At 43.9% G+C, this 16,411-nt stretch overlaps 4 protein-coding genes across 10 annotated transcripts in view; 2 read left to right on the forward strand and 2 right to left on the reverse strand.

The window, feature by feature from the left end:
* The window catches only part of Slob (Slowpoke binding protein), a 35,303-nt gene extending 31,065 nt beyond the window's left edge, over window positions 1-4,238 (forward strand). For all 7 annotated transcript variants that reach the window (XM_089463290.1, XM_018002903.2, XM_089463289.1 and 4 more), the window contains one exon: window positions 987-4,238. In XM_089463290.1, coding sequence (XP_089319416.1) covers window positions 987-3,297 — 2,311 coding nt within the window. In that variant the 3' untranslated portion in view covers window positions 3,298-4,238. The remainder of the gene's footprint in view (window positions 1-986) is intronic.
* A 138-nt stretch (window positions 4,239-4,376) lies between these two features.
* LOC108611933 (putative ATP-dependent RNA helicase DHX35) lies at window positions 4,377-7,638 on the forward strand. Its single transcript, XM_018004782.2, has one exon. It carries the CDS (start codon window positions 5,581-5,583, stop codon window positions 7,636-7,638), a length of 2,058 nt encoding a protein of 685 aa, XP_017860271.1. The 5' UTR covers window positions 4,377-5,580.
* Window positions 7,639-7,648: 10 nt separating this feature from the next.
* On the reverse strand, window positions 7,649-11,888 carry LOC108611934 (short-chain dehydrogenase/reductase family 16C member 6). Its single transcript, XM_018004785.2, has 4 exons — window positions 11,177-11,888; window positions 8,706-8,823; window positions 7,918-8,518; window positions 7,649-7,836 (listed from the first exon to the last, which is right to left on the reverse strand). The coding sequence occupies exons 1-4, from the start codon at window positions 11,336-11,338 to the stop codon at window positions 7,734-7,736; spliced, it is 984 nt and encodes a 327-aa protein (XP_017860274.1). The 5' UTR covers window positions 11,339-11,888; the 3' UTR covers window positions 7,649-7,733.
* Window positions 11,889-13,270: 1,382 nt separating this feature from the next.
* Window positions 13,271-14,762, reverse strand: LOC108609792 (uncharacterized). Its single transcript, XM_018001541.2, has 4 exons — window positions 14,241-14,762; window positions 13,975-14,184; window positions 13,638-13,918; window positions 13,271-13,582 (listed from the first exon to the last, which is right to left on the reverse strand). Exons 1-4 carry the CDS (start codon window positions 14,526-14,528, stop codon window positions 13,318-13,320), a joined length of 1,044 nt encoding a protein of 347 aa, XP_017857030.1. The 5' UTR covers window positions 14,529-14,762; the 3' UTR covers window positions 13,271-13,317.
* Between the last annotated feature and the right edge of the window lie 1,649 nt (window positions 14,763-16,411).

A 16,411-nucleotide genomic window follows, 5' to 3' on the forward strand; every position in this document is an offset into this window, starting at 1 on the left:
ATTTAGATGCAATCGATTGTTATCAATATATACATTATTTATGGCTATAGCTCAACTTTGTAGATTTGACGTCAGACCTTAGATGTAAGTTTAGAGCTTTGTTTATGTAGAACAGTGCAGTAAGTTAAAATCTAAATAGAATTTAAATATAATTTAAATTATCTTTAGAATCAGAAGATGAGAAATAGGTGCAGATTACGAAAATCTGATTATTTTAGATAATTCTATACATGTAGTTGTAAGCAATGGAACTCTCTTAGAGATTGCATTTTGGAAACATTTAATGAAACTTGGATAAAATAAAAACATTGATATATACTTTTAAACGTTCTAGACTCCAATAATATCGTAAGTTTACAATACCAAATTATTTAAGCTTAAACTAACTCAATTCCAATTAGGATAAAAGCCCAGTCCAGTCCAGTAGAGTTAATTGTGGAGCCGAATAACTGAGTATGCCTGCAATAATAATATTTTGAAGAGTAGATTAGAAATCTAGTGGGAGTTAGTCATAGTTAGGAAATTAATATGAGGTTATTTGACGCCAATTCAATTTATCTTTGGATAAAATTGTAGCTAGCTTAAAGCAGGTATTACTTAATGTAATGAAATACTGAGAATCACTTAGTTCGGATTCATCAATGCAGCTGCTTTGAAAACAATTGACAAAAGCTCGCGAATCGCTTGCAATAAAACTGCACGCAAGTATTTGTTGATGCCTCAACTGCCACGTCCACATTCGCCCACATTGCCACACTCACACACACACATTGACACACATACACTCATTCATAGTCTAAACAAAACACGCATAGAAAATGTCAAGAGTAAGAAAAACAATAGAAGCAGGTGCGCTGCATCGTAGCCAGCATCCAAGCCAAGCCAAGCCAAGCCAAGCTAAGCCAAGCAGAGCTGAGATCTATATAGCCATATTGCTTTTATATCCTGTATATCGCATTTTGATTGTTGTTCTCGCCTTGCCACAGCATCAGCCGAACAATGGACTCATTTGACATATCAAGCGAGGAGGAGGAGGCGCTGCTCGAGGAGATTGTCGTAGGCAACGGCAGCAGCTGTCACATGAGGAGCCTGCAGCGGCTGCAGCACTGGCACTCCGCCTCCACCTCCACCTCGGCGTCGTCCTCGTTTACGCGCACGCAGCACAGGCAGCAATACGAGCCGACAGAGTCGCCCATCCACTACTGCGACCATGCGGCGCTCTACTCGGATGACAATGCCCAGGAGCAGCCCCCGGCAACGACGCAGCCGACGATACGCTGCAGCAGCAGCAGTCAAAGCAATCTGGCAATCGAGACTGAGCAGTACGACGACGAGGCAGGAGGCGAGGTAGAGGGCGAGGAGGATGCTGATGCTGATGCTGATGCTGATGCTGATGCTGATGCAGTAGCCAGTGGTTCAGGCGCCGGTGGCCAACAGCGTCTGCATACCTCCTTCAATCACCAGCTAACAGCGGACATGTGCAACTACAAGAACTCCAAGAGTCGCCGCCTGGAGTACTCGCTCAAGTGTCTGAAGTACGGGCGCAGCAATCCCTCGCAGGACTCGGCGTTCGGTTCGCTGACCGACAACGACCTGTCCATTGGCTCGTCGAGCATTCGCCTCAATAGTTTCCAGTCCATCTCGTCCCCGATTGACGAAGGCGTTGAAGACGTCATTATAGCCACCACAACGGGCACCAACGAGACCTGCTTGGAACTGGCCACCATACCACGCAGCATGGTCTCGCAGGACTCGGCCATCTCGTCGCCTTGCCGCGAGAGCTCGCCCAGCAACTTCTTGCACATCGACGACGCCATGTCCGGCACGGGCTCCACTTCATCTGGCTCGGGCTGCGCCTCCCTGGGCCACATTCGACCACAGCACTTCCCCGTCTCGCTGTCCCCAAAGATTCTCGTCACGGCCACCAGCAACTCCAGCAGCTCCTCCTTAGCCTCCACTGCACAGACTCAACAGCAGCAGCAGCAGCAGCAGCAGCAATTTGATCCGCCCAAGATTCTCGTTAACGATCAGAATTCTATCTACACCACATCGCCTTCAAAGCGCTCCAGCATGATTGAGGTCTTCTCGCAGAAGTACCGGGTCAGCTCCTTCGAGGACATGTCGCCCAAGCGCTCCAGCTCCGATAAGCAACACTTGAAGCATGTCAATCGCTTGGCCTTCCGCTCTCTGGAGGAGGAGCGACGCATTGATAATGCCTTCATGCCCATGTCGGATCGCACCCATTCGGACAATCGCGTCAACATGCAGAGTGAGAAGTACAAGAAGCTGACGCACGCCTCCTTCCGCATCAGCAAGACCTCGTCCAGCCAAGACCAATCGTCACCCACCAATCACCCAGGCTCCTGCAACATGGAGCTGCAGCGGACTGGCAGCTCCTCGGGCAGCCAGCGCCAGACCCTGTGGAGGGACAGCAAATTCTATCGCAAGAACCGCATTGCCAAGAGCAACGATTCGCTGCTGGAGCACTCGCCCAGTCACTCGTCGGCCCACCTATCGCCCGGCTCGCAGGGCAGTCGCCGGTCGCTGAGTGTCACGACTAGCTTCTGTGGCCAGGCGGGCCAGGGCACGCGACGGTACTGCAGCTCCAAGAGCGAGGATCTGGGCGAATCCTCTGACTACTTGCGCGTCATGGACGCACGCAAATCGTACTCGGAGCGGCATCTGGTGCGGCTCAAGCAGACAGCCATCAACAACACGCACAGCGGCAGCGAGGACGAAATGAGCTTCAACGATGACAATAATGCCTCCTCATCCGCAGCTGGAATCAACAGCAGCAGCAGCGGCAGCGCCCATAGACACCAACACCAACACCAGCAGCAGTTGCGCTGGAGCAGCTGCTCCATTAATCACCTGAAGACGACCAATATTAAGACCACATCCCTGGCCACGCTCACCTGCCAAACGAATTTAAGCCCCCAATTTGCCCCAACTGCCAACAAGACGGCCAGCTATCGCACCCCATCCAAGTCCCTAGATCAGGCACTCGACGTCGACGGCAACAGCATTGGCAACACCAACACCAACACCAACACCAACACCAACAGCAGCAACAGCAACAGCAGCAGCAGCAACAACAGCAGCAAGGACAACAGCTCCGTGGACGAGTCACCATCGAGGCAAACTCTAAGCGGAGCGGAGCTCTCCCGCATCTTTGTCATGGAGATGGACGATGCACCGGGCAGCAGCTGCAGCGAGGAGAAGACTCCCTTACTGGACAGCGTCGAAATGTCGCCGATTAGTCCAACCGAGCCGCAATCAGACCTGAAGAAGCTGTAAGCCGTAGCCACAGGCGCACACGCATTGAATGGCCCAAATGCAAAGCATGTGATAAATGATCGAATGGTTATATATATACATATGTATATATATGTATGTGTGTATGTCCTTACCAATGCAACTGGAGGGGAACCATCAAGCTATCAAGCCGTGGGCGTCGAATGTATGGACGCAAGTTCGAGCTGCTGCAAAACACAATTCACGTATTGACAAATCACCATTTTGCTAGTTTATAGTGGAATGACACCTGCTGCTTTTGCCTCTGGCATGCACTGCAGTGGCAATTGGAATCGTTTCGTCTGTTGCCAGCGCAATGTCGCTTGCAGTTAATATTGCATTTTGCAACACTAATACAGCATACTGAGTGCTCTCATTTCGCTTTGTTTTTCGCATGCTTTCCACAGCATTCGTGAAGTATATTGGTGTCATATGATGTCATTCCACAGCCGTTCGTTTCGTTTTCTTCTTCGCCTACAAGCCTTTGCCATCAGCATTATGTGGTGTCATTCCACCACAAAGCCGTATGCCATTCAAATTAACGGCCAAGCAATGATCGAGGGCTGCTTTCGCCTTTGCCCACCCACATCCACTCTTAAAGCTTTCTTCTGGTAACAATAATATTTTCTTTATATGTATTGTATTTTACGCTTATAAAGGGCGCTTTTACTGCAATTAAGTCTTTACAAATGCTTTTCAACTCTCTAGACTGCTAAGCAAAAATTATATATACTAGAAACCAAAACAAACCAAAGGAAAAGGAATACAATATATATGTATTTGAGCATCAATTACACCTTTTTTAGCGTATGAACTTATACACACATTATTTGTAGCCAACTACACAGCTAAGACTTAAGCTTCGCAGCAAGTATTGAAAATATTTTACTGTAGCTTAAAACCGTTTTAAGGCCCATGACAAATGGGATACAAAAATAACAAAATAGTGTGTTAAAATAAACCAAATGGATCACGTTTTAAATATATTATTATATATTAATATCTAGTGTATGACAGAGCCAAAGAAAATAAATGAAAAATAATTTAAATTGCAAATACAAATTTATGTAGGTAAAATATTTATAACTACAACTAAATGCAATTTAGTATAAAAATTATAACAAAATGTCATTCAAGTGTTTTAGCAGGGGCTTTTCAATTTTGATGGACAACGGAAATGGGAAAATAGAAAAATGGGTCACATGCAGAGCAGACAGACAGAGTATACGAAAATAAAGTAATCAAAACTCATGAGTTCACAAAAATTCAGTATATTATAAAAAAAAAATAATAATAACAAGTTTTTGTTGACAGAGGTAAACAAATTTCACTTAAATATTGTAATTAAAACAATAAATATACAGAAAAAGAAAACAAAAATTAATCTTAAATCTAAGAGTGTTAACGAAAATACAATAAAAATGCAATCAAATTTACAAACTTACATACAATACATATATATCAGAAAAGCACTCACTAAAAAATGGAAAATAAATATAAATATATACAAGCAAATCAATCGTAAGAAAATCTACATTTAGATGCACGCACCTAGAAAGAAGCACTTCATGGAAAATTCCCGGATTAATCGTTCGATTCGATACATAGAACTTGAACAGAGCACAGAGTTCCATATTCAGGCCACGTACATACATTTGCTTTCAGTTTACTATTATTACAATTAATACATAAGAAGACATTTGATTTAACTATTAAGGTATTATATTAAAGGGTTTGTGTACATTTATTTGATAAGTATGAAACTAGTTTAGCTCTTCTTGTGTGTGTACGTATCCTTTTGAAAAATGTTGCCCAGGACAAGGCAAAAGTAAATAGCAAAAGAAACAAAAAAGAAATCGCCCCTTAAATGAATTTTAAATGCTAACAATATAAACTTGTTTATAGAATCAGTGATATTAAGTAAATATTTTCATGATTTAAAGTTTTGAAATAAAAAAAAAAAAAAAAAACAAAAACATAAAGCTAGAAATTCAATAACGTAAAGCGTTTTATTCGTTTGGCCAAACAATGCATTTCACCCATAAAAATATTTGATTCTCCACTGATTCAAATATTTAATTTGGCGCCTATATGACATTTGCAATTACTCATAGATCGGGCTTCCATGAGATAGCAGCAGACGTTTTACAGCACTAAATCGACATGCTGCACCATCGGTCTGATATCGACAAGCCGCCACAAAATCTGCCGGCTTTCCACTTATCGATAGCATGAATCGAGGTAAACAATTGAAATAGCAGCAGCAATATAAAGCAACTAGCACGAATGGCAACGTTTAAGCCAAAGTTTATAAGGCCAGAAACAGACGATGTCATCGATGAAGGAGGAGGTGGCTATCAGGAGCCGCAAAATTCAGCTTTCGTGTTCAATGCCAATCATAATCTGGGTCTAGTTGAGCAGCGCGAACGGTTGCCCATCCGCAAGTATCGCGACCAAATCCTGTACTGCCTGGAAAACCACCAGGTTGTCATCCTGGTCGGCGAGACGGGCAGCGGCAAGAGCACGCAGGTTCCGCAGTACCTCTACGAGTGGGGCTGGCACAGCAAGGGCATGATTGGTGTCACGGAGCCCCGCCGGGTGTCCGCCGTGACGCTGGCCAATCGCGTGGCCCAGGAACGCGGCGAACTGGTGGGTGATACTGTGGGCTATGTGGTCCGTTTTCTGGAGCGTACCTCTCAGGACACTCACATAAAGTACATGACAGAGGGCATTCTGTTGCGAGAGCTGCTTGCCGATCCTCTGCTCACCCAGTATGGAGTCATCATTGTCGACGAGGCGCACGAAAGAAATATGCTGACAGACATGGTGCTGGGTCTTTTGAAGAAGATCCTGCGCAAGCGCAGCAACTTAAAGTTGATCATCTCCTCGGCCACCATCGATGCGAGCTTCTTTAGCGAGTTCTTCAGCTGGCCACGGTCAGGCGCTGAGGCGGAGCAGCCAATCAACGTGAAGCTGAGCATCGAGGGACGCATGCACGCCGTCAGTCACTTCTACCTGAACGAGCCCTGCGCGGACTACGTGCGCGAGACGGTGGAAACCGTGTGGAAACTGCATCAGAAGGAGCCGCCCGGCGACATACTGGCCTTTCTCACCGGTCAGGAAGAGGTGCTGGAGGCCATGGACCTACTCCGTGAATACATAGCCAGCCAGGAGACGACCAATCTCAAAGTGCTTCCCATGTACGGCAGCATGACGAGCAACGACCAACTGGCGGTCTTCTTCACCCCGCCCAAGGGCGTCCGCAAGGTGGTGCTGGCCACGAATATAGCGGAGACCTCGATCACGATCCCAGGCATTGTGTATGTCATCGACTGTGGCTATGTGAAGGTCAAGTGGTACAACCCCACCACGTGCAGCGACAGCCTCGTCGTCGTGCCCGTCAGCAAGGCCTCGGCTATACAGCGGGCCGGTCGTGCGGGTCGCGTGCGTCCCGGCAAAGTCTATCGGCTGTATACGAAAGAGGACTACGATGCGCTGGCCCCACGACAGCCGCCAGAGATGCGTCGGAGCGAGATGAGCGGAGCAGTGCTGCAGCTGAAGGCCTTGGGCATTGGCAACGTCCTGCGCTTCGACTTTCCCTCGCCGCCGCCTGCCAAAAATCTGTTGTCCGCTCTGGAGACGCTCTACGCCCTTGATGCCATTGATGAGCAGGGTCAGCTTACGCGACCTGTAGGCTTCCTGCTGGCCGAGCTGCCCTTCAGTGCCATGCTGTCCAAGATGCTGTACATATCCGGTCAAATGGGCTGCTCGGAAGAGATCATTACGATCATAGCCATGCTCCAAGTGCAGTCCGTCTTCTCGCGTCCCGCCTCGGCGGCTGCCCAGCAGAGCGGGCGCATCGCCCATCGGCACTTCGAGGTGGCTGAGGGCGACCTGATTACCCTGCTCAATGTGCACAGCGCCTTTGTGGAGGAGGGCATGACCAAGGAGTTCTGCGGCCAGTACTATCTCATCTATCGGAATCTAAAGCGCGCCTGCGAACTGCGTGAACAGCTGCTGAACTTGGCTAGGAACAAGTACGGCATTGCCATTTTCTCCTGCAAGGGCGACGTGGAAATAGTCTGCAAGTGCATCACGGCGGGCTTCTTCACCCAGGTCGCGTATCTGCACCACTCGGGGGTCTACCGGCAGATCAGCAGCGGCACCGAGCTAGCCATTCATCCGAATTCCACGCTCTATACGCTGCCCCAGGCCCAATATGTGGTCTACTGCGAGCTGCTGCAGACGACCAAGCTGTTCATGAACCACGTCACGGTCATCAAGAAGGAGTGGCTCACGGAGCTGGCGCCGCACTACTACCAGCAAACCACAGTGCGAGACTAAGGGAAGCCGATTGCAGGTAATCAAAATCGATATGTATATGTATGCCTCTTATAACAATTTAAATTTAAACTAAAGCTAAGTCGTTTGCTCTGTTGCTAGCCGGCAGCCACCCGTCCGCGACCCTGGAAGAGCATCATGGACTCCGGACCGCGGATCACACGCGACATCAGCTCCCAACACATCTTGGCGGGTAACAAACTGCGAGAAAAGAGTTTTCAATTAAAAAATGTATTAGGACAGAGAGAGAGAGAGAGAGAGAGAGAGAGAGATCTCACTAACCATTTGAGCGGCGTGAGCAGGCGGATGGAGTTGGGGAGCACACACCAGACCTCGTTTTGAAGCACTGCGCCCTGAATACGGTCTGCTACATACTGAGGCTCCAGCATGGGCATCATGCGCGGCTTCACGCCCGAGAACATGCCCGTGTTGATGTAGTAGGGGCAAATGAGACTCATCTGTATCTGGTCATAGCCGTGCGCCTTGAGGTCAGTCAAGAGGCTCTCGTGGAAGCCGATGCAGGCGTACTTGGTGGCCGCGTAGTCGCTGCAGCCGTAGGTGCCCAGCATGCCAGTGACGGAGCCGACGGTCACAATGTGCCCCCGATTGTGGCGCATCATGTGAGGGAGGAACGCCTTCACCGTCCAGTAGTGCGAGATGATGTTGATGTTGTAGGTGTTCTGGATGACGCGGTCGTGCAGCTCCCAGAAGGGCTTGCAGCAGACGATTCCCGCGTTGTTGATCAGTATGTCAACAGGGCCGACATCCTCGTTGACCTGCGCTGCCCGCTGGTAGATCTGCTCTCGGTCGGATATATCCACCACATACCCCCTGCAGTTGTTATAACCATGCTTGGCCAGCAGATCAACTGTCGTCTTGATGGCTGTCGAGAGAAGAGTCACGCTTAGCTAATCAATTTTGTAACTGTAACGCAGCTTTCTCCGTGGCAGAGTTCCTTAACCCGCCGAGGGAGCTGCTAATTGCCAAGCTGACGTGCTCCAATCACTTAGCTTGCCGGCGTTAATGAGCCGCAGCAGCAGCAGCAGTAGCCCATCGGTTGCCTAACCCACCTTCTTGATTGATGTCCCAGATGACAATGCGCGCTTCGAGTCTGGCAAAGTTGAGTGCTATCAAACGTCCGACGCCACCGCCACCACCTGTTATCAGCACCACCTGTCCGGAAACATTCTGTTGAAATGAAAGCGAAAGTGAAATTGTGACAATAAATCGAATCAATATTGAATTTTATGATTAAGTACTTTCAAAAGGGAAACATTTAAGCTTAGCATGGAATATTAACTAATCTGAAAGATCAAGTATCTTATAATAAAATTATTAATAATTGACAGATAGCTGTTATAGTAACTACAATACTTATGATATATATAAAGAAAAAAAAAAATTACAAAAATGTTAATTTCCCATGGAATATATAATGTGGAGTTTACTTTATATAAAAAACTGATAATAATTGAAATATAGCATATTAATACATCTGAATGTGATCAATTACTATGTAATATCTTACTAATCGTAGATCATCTTGGTATTTTAGATACTCAAAAACACGTTTCACAGATACAAAGACAACTGTTTCCGATTTTCATATAGTGCATATATATTCAAATTAATGTAATAAATATCTATGACAGTGCTTAGGTAAAGTTGCAGATCCGTTTGGGTGCGTATCGTAAAGATAAAAGAAAAACCGCATTTTTCAAATACAAAATAGGAATAAATAATGTGCAGCAACCGCTTTGCATATTTATTATGGATGCCTAACCAAGTTTTGGAGCTTCGCTTGCAACATGTAACAAAACCCAGCTCAACGTCAATTAGGTAAACGGTGGATATGTCGAAACGTCTTATAAATAAATATAATAAGACGCAGATATATATTTATATGCATCTACATACATATATGCATAAGCAGAGTTCAATCAAGTTTAGTCTTCAAGCTCGGCTTACCATGAAGCAAAGACATATTATTTGTGTAGCCCTCCCTAGTATTTATACCTACATATATTTTGATACTCTAGCCATAGCATAATATTATTTTGCTTGATTTCCTTTTGTGCTGCGGCAATCGCAATGTCAGGTTTGCTGATTCCAGCGACTGCAGTGCCAGCGAAGCAGCAACAAAGGAAAATCTGCACAGGCAGAAAAACCTGTTTTCCGAGCACAATACTGAAAAACTTTTGTTAAGAAAATCTATTGAAATTAATTCGAGATATTTAAACTATATTTAGAGGTAGTTAGAGTTTATTAATTCGCGATGTTTAAAACTATATTTAACAGAAATAAAAACAGACTCTGAAAACTCTTCCTTTCAATGTCAGCTGTTAAGAAAATCAATAGAAATCAATTTGGTATACTTAAAACTATATTTAGCTGTAAAAAGACTCTTTAAACTCTTCCCATGCTTCAGTTCGACGTTCAATGTCAGCTGCCCCAATTGAGAAACAAATAGCCGAAGCAGATCGACAATTATAAATATTTGCGGATTCCATGGTAGCGGCCACTCGAGGCACAAGTGACGTCCACGAATGCCAAAATAAATCTTCGAAAACGCAAACAGAAATTGTGCAAATAAAAAACACGCATTCATTGATAAAAAGCCAAAATCAGAAAACAAAAAACAAAACTCGCCAGCGTGTGAATCCGATTTTTGGAGTTTTTTCATTTTGTGCGCTCATTGAAGTATGTCCGAAAAACAAAGCCAATGTTTTGTTAAAGATTTTGTTTTCTTTTTGTTTTTTGCTGTCAGAGTTGAATTTTACAACAGTTGTAAAATTGTAGCATAGCAATGCCAAATTAAATTGGAAAGCCAAAGCCATAAAAATGGCTGTACAAACGATCTATTTGATGGACAGTAATACTTAGATAGAGACTCGAAATTGTTGATTCCCTAAAGCGCGCGTGGCGCACTCTGAAAACTTGTAGATGAATAGTCAACAATTACTTCAGACTACTCAACGTTAATTTATAATCATTATGACAACAAGAGTGCCTCGAGCTGGGAGTGCCCGACTAGGATATAGTCGGAATCCTTCGCAGAGCTGCTAATGAATACCCTGTAAACTATTAATCTGTCCTAAGGAAATTGGATTAGTTACAGAAATAAACATGTCAAGTTCGAGTTTCTTTTGTGGTCTATGAGAGCTCACTACAGGCATCATCATACCCCAGTTTGAATGGCTTCGGGGTATAATGAGCAATAATAATTCATTCATTAAATATGTTTGGCGTGATATAGTTTTTTTGATTGCGCTCACTTTTGTAATTTAATTGGGTTTAATTATAAAAATGTGTTACAGATAAAGTAGCTAATGTGGTCAACACAACACTTAAGTCCGATTTAACTAGTTATGAATGAGCTAAGATTTGCGTCAAAGAGTTACCAAAATCAGTTTAAAAGTTTCGTTAGGTCTTATATCAAATGTCAAAAGTCATGTAGGCAATATATGATATACATGTATGGTATGTGATATCATTATCTAATTATGCAAATATAATTTATTTGCGTTTCGTTTTTGCTCACCTTCAACTTTCGAAAGCGCTGCGGTAATATGGTATAAAACAGCGATTCGAATATATAGAAAATCGATTTCAAGGCAAACACAATTAAATCCAGGAAAAATTGGTAGAAAGCAACAAACGGCTTATCCATGTGCAGCAGGCCAGGGGGCGTGGCGTTGGTCATTGTGGCCCACACTAATGATCGATCGACGTCTGCTTGAACTCTAAGTAAGACCGGGGCCTTGCCACTACAAAGCCGACGGAGACGCACGTGTGCAGCTGGTTGCGTATGCGAAACGCGATTGTCCGTCTGATAGCCTTTGTTATACGCGCCTAGTGGGCCAAGCACTTTGCATGTTAATGATCGGCTTGATTCAGGTAGTGAGCCAGGCCAGCCAGGTACGTATCCACGAATTCAAATGAAACTCATTTAAAATTTCTCTATGCGCGCGTTTGCGAATGTCTTTTGTTGCCGTTTTTTGATTACTTTTATTTCTTATTTCTCTATTTCATTGTTGTTGCTGCTGCTGCTGCTGTTGTTGTTGTTTCTTTTATTTGCGCAGGCGCACGCCACGTTATTAAAATTTCGTTGTCGATTCGACGGCGGCTGCGGCTGCGGCTGTGTATTTCTATTTACTATTCGATTTTGTTGACTACGTTGGCGTCCGCGTCCGCGTCGTCTGTTTGGGCTGAAGTCAAAACACCAACTGAAAGCCCAGCGGAATCTTGCCTCAGCTCTGCCGCTCTTTCTGCTTTTATTTTATATATTCATTTGCGGGCGCCGCAGCCGCAGATTCACAATAACAACAGCAGCTACTACAAAATAGTCAACCGCAAGGGAAATATCAGCAAAACAACAAACAGCCTCTATCACTTTCTTAACTTGGCTAGCGAAACAGCAGCTAACCTTTTGTGCTAAAGAAGTGGACAGAACCAGTTTGATAATACGTTTTATTGCTCCAGACGGCCTTTATAGTCTTGTCTTAAGTTTTAGGCAAAGAACCTTCTATTCTTCCGCAAGCCATATCAAATGGAACATCAACATTTATTATTACAATATTATGTCATTAAAATACAAAAATAATTTATTCTATTGCTCTCCAATCAGTTCAGTTTGATGCTCAGCATACAAATTTCCATATGCTACAAAAGTATCTACGAAAGGCAGAAACTGAAGCATTACTTTAGGCATAGTAGGAAATTGAAATGTATCTCGCGAATACGTGTATATGTGTACATATGAGTTTAATGGGTCAGGTTTGCGGTTCAAACCCCATTCACGACACTAATAAAATAAACTAAATAATTCAAGTAATTTTTTTTTTTTTTTTTTTTTTTTTTATAAAAATGAAGAGCACCCTTTTATCAATATTTCTTCTATTTTAACAATTTGATATCGCATTCAAATGCCAACAATTAAACTTTAACAGCACACAGCGCATTTACCCATTTAACAGGGCATGTCGCTGTTAACCGTAGCACGCTGTAAGTTGCCTATACAAAAAGTCACCCCCATGCTGCTGTTAACGTAAAAACGTTATAATTCCCAAGTGAACGTTCGGCTGGTGCTGCGTATAAATACGAGTTGCATAGCGGTGTTAGTTGGAAGTGTCTTCTGTGATTGTTCTCTGTGCATTGATCGATATATAGATGCCCATCTGTTTATCAGATCTGCTCAGTGCCGACCCTCCGTCACACTTTGTTTCCCAGTAATTCTGCCTGGCATTGATGTGGCAACACGTTCTGATTGGCTTTCCGCTGCCTTTGCTAACGACGACGGGTCGATTAGCAACAGACGCACGGTCATGCATCAGCACCACCCACCGCCCAACCTCCGCCCCTCTCACGCGTATTTCAACCGCTTCTGGTTGAGGATGCGTGTATAGGTAACGGGTTGGGCGGGGGGCCGCTAATGTTGAAGCCAACAACAGTTGCCCAAGTCAGCCATTTTCAAAATTTCTTGGTTAAGTAACTTTGTAGCTTAGCTTCGGATTTTCGTAATAAATTTGCTGTTCAGAACACTTCCATGTACGCGGCATTGCCGAGCAATTTGCCCATTCTTTTGCTGAAAATTTCAATTCTTTCCTACACCACCTAGACAATCACACAGAATATATAAAAGTGGAGGGGGTTACATTTTATTTTGGTGAATTGACTCGCTTTTCACCGCTTCGTCGGCATGCAGCCGTAGCGCAATGACTTGCGAGGCAGTAGAGTGAGCCATATCCAGAATAAGGCGACGGATGTGTAACATTGTACAGTTGACAAAAGCTCTCCGTATCGACGGTTCGGCACTGTAAGCGATCGTGATTGGGGTGTGGAGACGACGATTGGCTTTATGGGAAGCTCGACATCGGGGCGCGGCCAGAGATCCACCTGCTCTATGCTCTCAATGTTCTTCAGATACTGTTTGAGTTCATTACGTTTCCTGAAATTCACAGTGCATAAAGTCTACGTACATCCCTTACAACAGGGCAACTTACATCTGACGGTCTTTGAGTTTCTGTTCGAGTTGTTCAACTGTTGAGCGCATGTTGGCTAGTTCCTCATTCTTGTCTTCCAACTGAAGGACAAGGGACTCCTTCACATTCCTGTGCTCCTTTTCGATCTCGCTCATCTCTTTCAGAAGTCGCTCCTTCTCCTGCTTCAATTGCTGCACGTTGGATTCCTCCTCAGCCAGCTTTTGCTTTAAGTTGAGCTGCTCGTAGAGCGCATTTCGAAGATCTTCATTGCATTTCGCCGCAATTTTCTTCAGCTCCAATTGCTGAAAAGTAACATAGGCTTTTATGTGAAGGCTATACAAAATTCGATTCAACTTACCTCTTGTCTGCAGTAGATTAGCTCTTTCTCCAGTTGGTCCTTGTCGGCCTGCAGGTTGATTAGGGAAGTGTTAAGCATCTCACAGGACTTTCGCGCCTGGTTCATGTTTATTGTGGATTTCTTCAGTTCCACTTGAAGCTCCCTGCAACGTTTCTGCTCGACGCGCATCAGTGTTTTGGATACATGTAGCTCGTTTTTAGAGAAAATGGACTACAGGATGATTCTTATAGAGAGATGAATAGACGTATTCCTTATCATATACTCACGTTCTTTTGGAGACGTTCCACCGCCTGCTGCAATTTGCGGACATCGGCGCGGCGTTGGCGCCATGCGTGCAGCATGACCGAGGTGACGACTCTCATGCGAGCAAGCCTTATCATATCCTGGGTCGATTTCCACTCGGCCGACTGTTGCTCCATCACTAGGTTGCTGCTAGACGCCATGACCTGGTTGTTAACCGTGCTCCACGAGTTGTTCACGTTAGGTGCGATCGAGTGTTTACTGTAGGGGAATTTTGGGGTCTTATCCTCTGGACACATATCTACGATATCCATGGTGTATGTAAAAGGTGAGTTTTAAGGAGCTTAAAACGCGACAATAAAATGGGTAAAACTGCAATTTTAAAAGGGGTAGAAGCCAAACCCCATAAAATAAACAAATTTATTTAAATCAGGTAGAAATATACAACAAAAAAATCAAATTGAAATAAGGAATTTTTATGTCTACACAAAATTTTGTAGTTCCTATAGGTTGAGAAGTTTTATTCATTGTGCACTGCGAAACAATACGAGAAAGTGTCTCGCACATCGATTCGATCGTTTATGTCATTTAATTGCTTTGCAGTATTTCACAAGAATTCGTTTGGGTAGGAAAGTCTTTTTTGTATGTTAACTGGCAAATTGCACGCACACTTCCCGCAGGTGGCTCTAAGAACCGAAAGCAAGTGTTTCGGTTGTGCATAATCGACTAGTGAATGCTCTCTCAAAGGTTAAAGAAAGATAAAAGAAAATAAGTGATAGCAATGTGTATTTCTATTCTACTGCATTTATTCGTTTGTCTGCTCTCATTTTATACATCAAAGCCAGACTCAAACTTTAATTTAACATTTTCAAATTAAGTATGTCAAAATACTTAATTTAATTTAGTTTCATATATTTCGTCTTTAGCATTTCTCAAAGAAATATAATACCACAATCATAGCTTATAGTGAATAAATCATAAAAGAAATAATAGTGAAAATATAATGTAATAAACTTGACCTCAAGTTAAACTGAATTTAATTAAAGTCAGTCGAGTGTAATTAAACCTCACCTATACACCTATCGCATTTGCAATCTGTGAGCGGCACCAGAACTTTTACAAGGTCCTTCACCGCAATTTCACCTTCGCATTGAACGCGCTACTTTGTATAGTTGGTTACCCAAGTCGGGCTAGCTCAAGGACACTCAAGGCACAGGAAGTTCAAAGAGCTTAAATGGCAAAAACAACAAATAAATCAATATGTCGTGTATATATGGTACAATAGCGTCTGTTAACATGGCCAGCACGTGTCGGCTTTATGAACAGCCCACCCCTCGGTACTTACGAGCACTATGCACCCACTGACAGACCCCATTCGGAAATTTAGTCATACCCATTCGTGAAAAACCTGTTCGGTCCAGGCAAGTACTGGACAAATATCACGCGATTTCAGCTGAAAACCTTTTCCAATTGGCTGTCGACTGTTGGTTATTGGGCCAGCCTACGGCGGTGGGGTATGTTTGATCGATGTCTGGCCCAGGGGGCTATGGGAGCCAGCAGCTATTAGCCAGGACAACAGTTGTTGAGTTTAGGCAGTCCAAATCATGCTATCAAATCGTTTTCCTTAGAATTCGTATACCCTGAAAACATTGAGCATGGCTACAGAGAGTATATTGTTTTTATTAAGACAGATAACAGAGAGACTGCATATAATAGAGTATATTGTATTCGTCTATCCGTATGTATAGTTTGTCGGATGACACTTACAAGCTGTTTAACGTCTGTTAAAATCAATATTTAAGTAAATTAGTTGCATTCATTCATATCATTCTCCATAAGGCCCTCCACTTTTCCAATATTTCCACATCACAGTATCTCCTAGTCAGGCAGCCCCAACTAGAGCCCTTTTACCTGTTTGTATATATGTTTTTTGTTGGGATATGTCGTTTGACATAATTTCTATTTATTTTGATTTGAGCTCACGGGGAAATTTTGATACTTCAGTTACGATTGTCACATGCCAGTTGTTGAGTTTTATGACTTATAAGCATATACATACATATGTTATATATATGCATAAAAGCTAAATCAAGTATATCAAGAATCTCTGGGAATTGCCAGCATAAAGACGAGATTGTTATGGGGGAACTTGAAAGGTCATTCGATCGAGCTAAATTCTGTATAATAAAACACTTCC

Source organism: Drosophila arizonae, chromosome 3, assembly GCF_054131065.1.
Source record: "Drosophila arizonae isolate 15081-1271.41 chromosome 3, UAZ_ARI_1.0, whole genome shotgun sequence".
In the NCBI taxonomy this organism is placed as follows: domain Eukaryota; kingdom Metazoa; phylum Arthropoda; class Insecta; order Diptera; family Drosophilidae; genus Drosophila; species Drosophila arizonae.

What these genes read in the sequence shown, in the direction of transcription:
- LOC108611933 (XM_018004782.2), top strand. Translation starts at nt 5,581, where the DNA reads ATGGCAACGTTTAAGCCAAAGTTTATAAGGCCAGAAACAGACGATGTC.
- LOC108611934 (XM_018004785.2), bottom strand. Translation starts at nt 11,338, where the DNA reads ATGACCAACGCCACGCCCCCTGGCCTGCTGCACATGGATAAGCCGTTT. An exon ending in CTGGGACATCAATCAAGAAG is followed by an intron (nt 8,519 to 8,705) that starts GTGGGTTAGGCA and finishes TTCTCTCGACAG; the next exon opens with CCATCAAGACGACAGTTGAT. An exon ending in CTGCTCACGCCGCTCAAATG is followed by an intron (nt 7,837 to 7,917) that starts GTTAGTGAGATC and finishes CTTTTCTCGCAG; the next exon opens with TTTGTTACCCGCCAAGATGT.
- LOC108609792 (XM_018001541.2), bottom strand. Translation starts at nt 14,528, where the DNA reads ATGGATATCGTAGATATGTGTCCAGAGGATAAGACCCCAAAATTCCCC. An exon ending in TGGAACGTCTCCAAAAGAAC is followed by an intron (nt 14,185 to 14,240) that starts GTGAGTATATGA and finishes ATCATCCTGTAG; the next exon opens with TCCATTTTCTCTAAAAACGA. An exon ending in TAATCTACTGCAGACAAGAG is followed by an intron (nt 13,919 to 13,974) that starts GTAAGTTGAATC and finishes GTTACTTTTCAG; the next exon opens with CAATTGGAGCTGAAGAAAAT.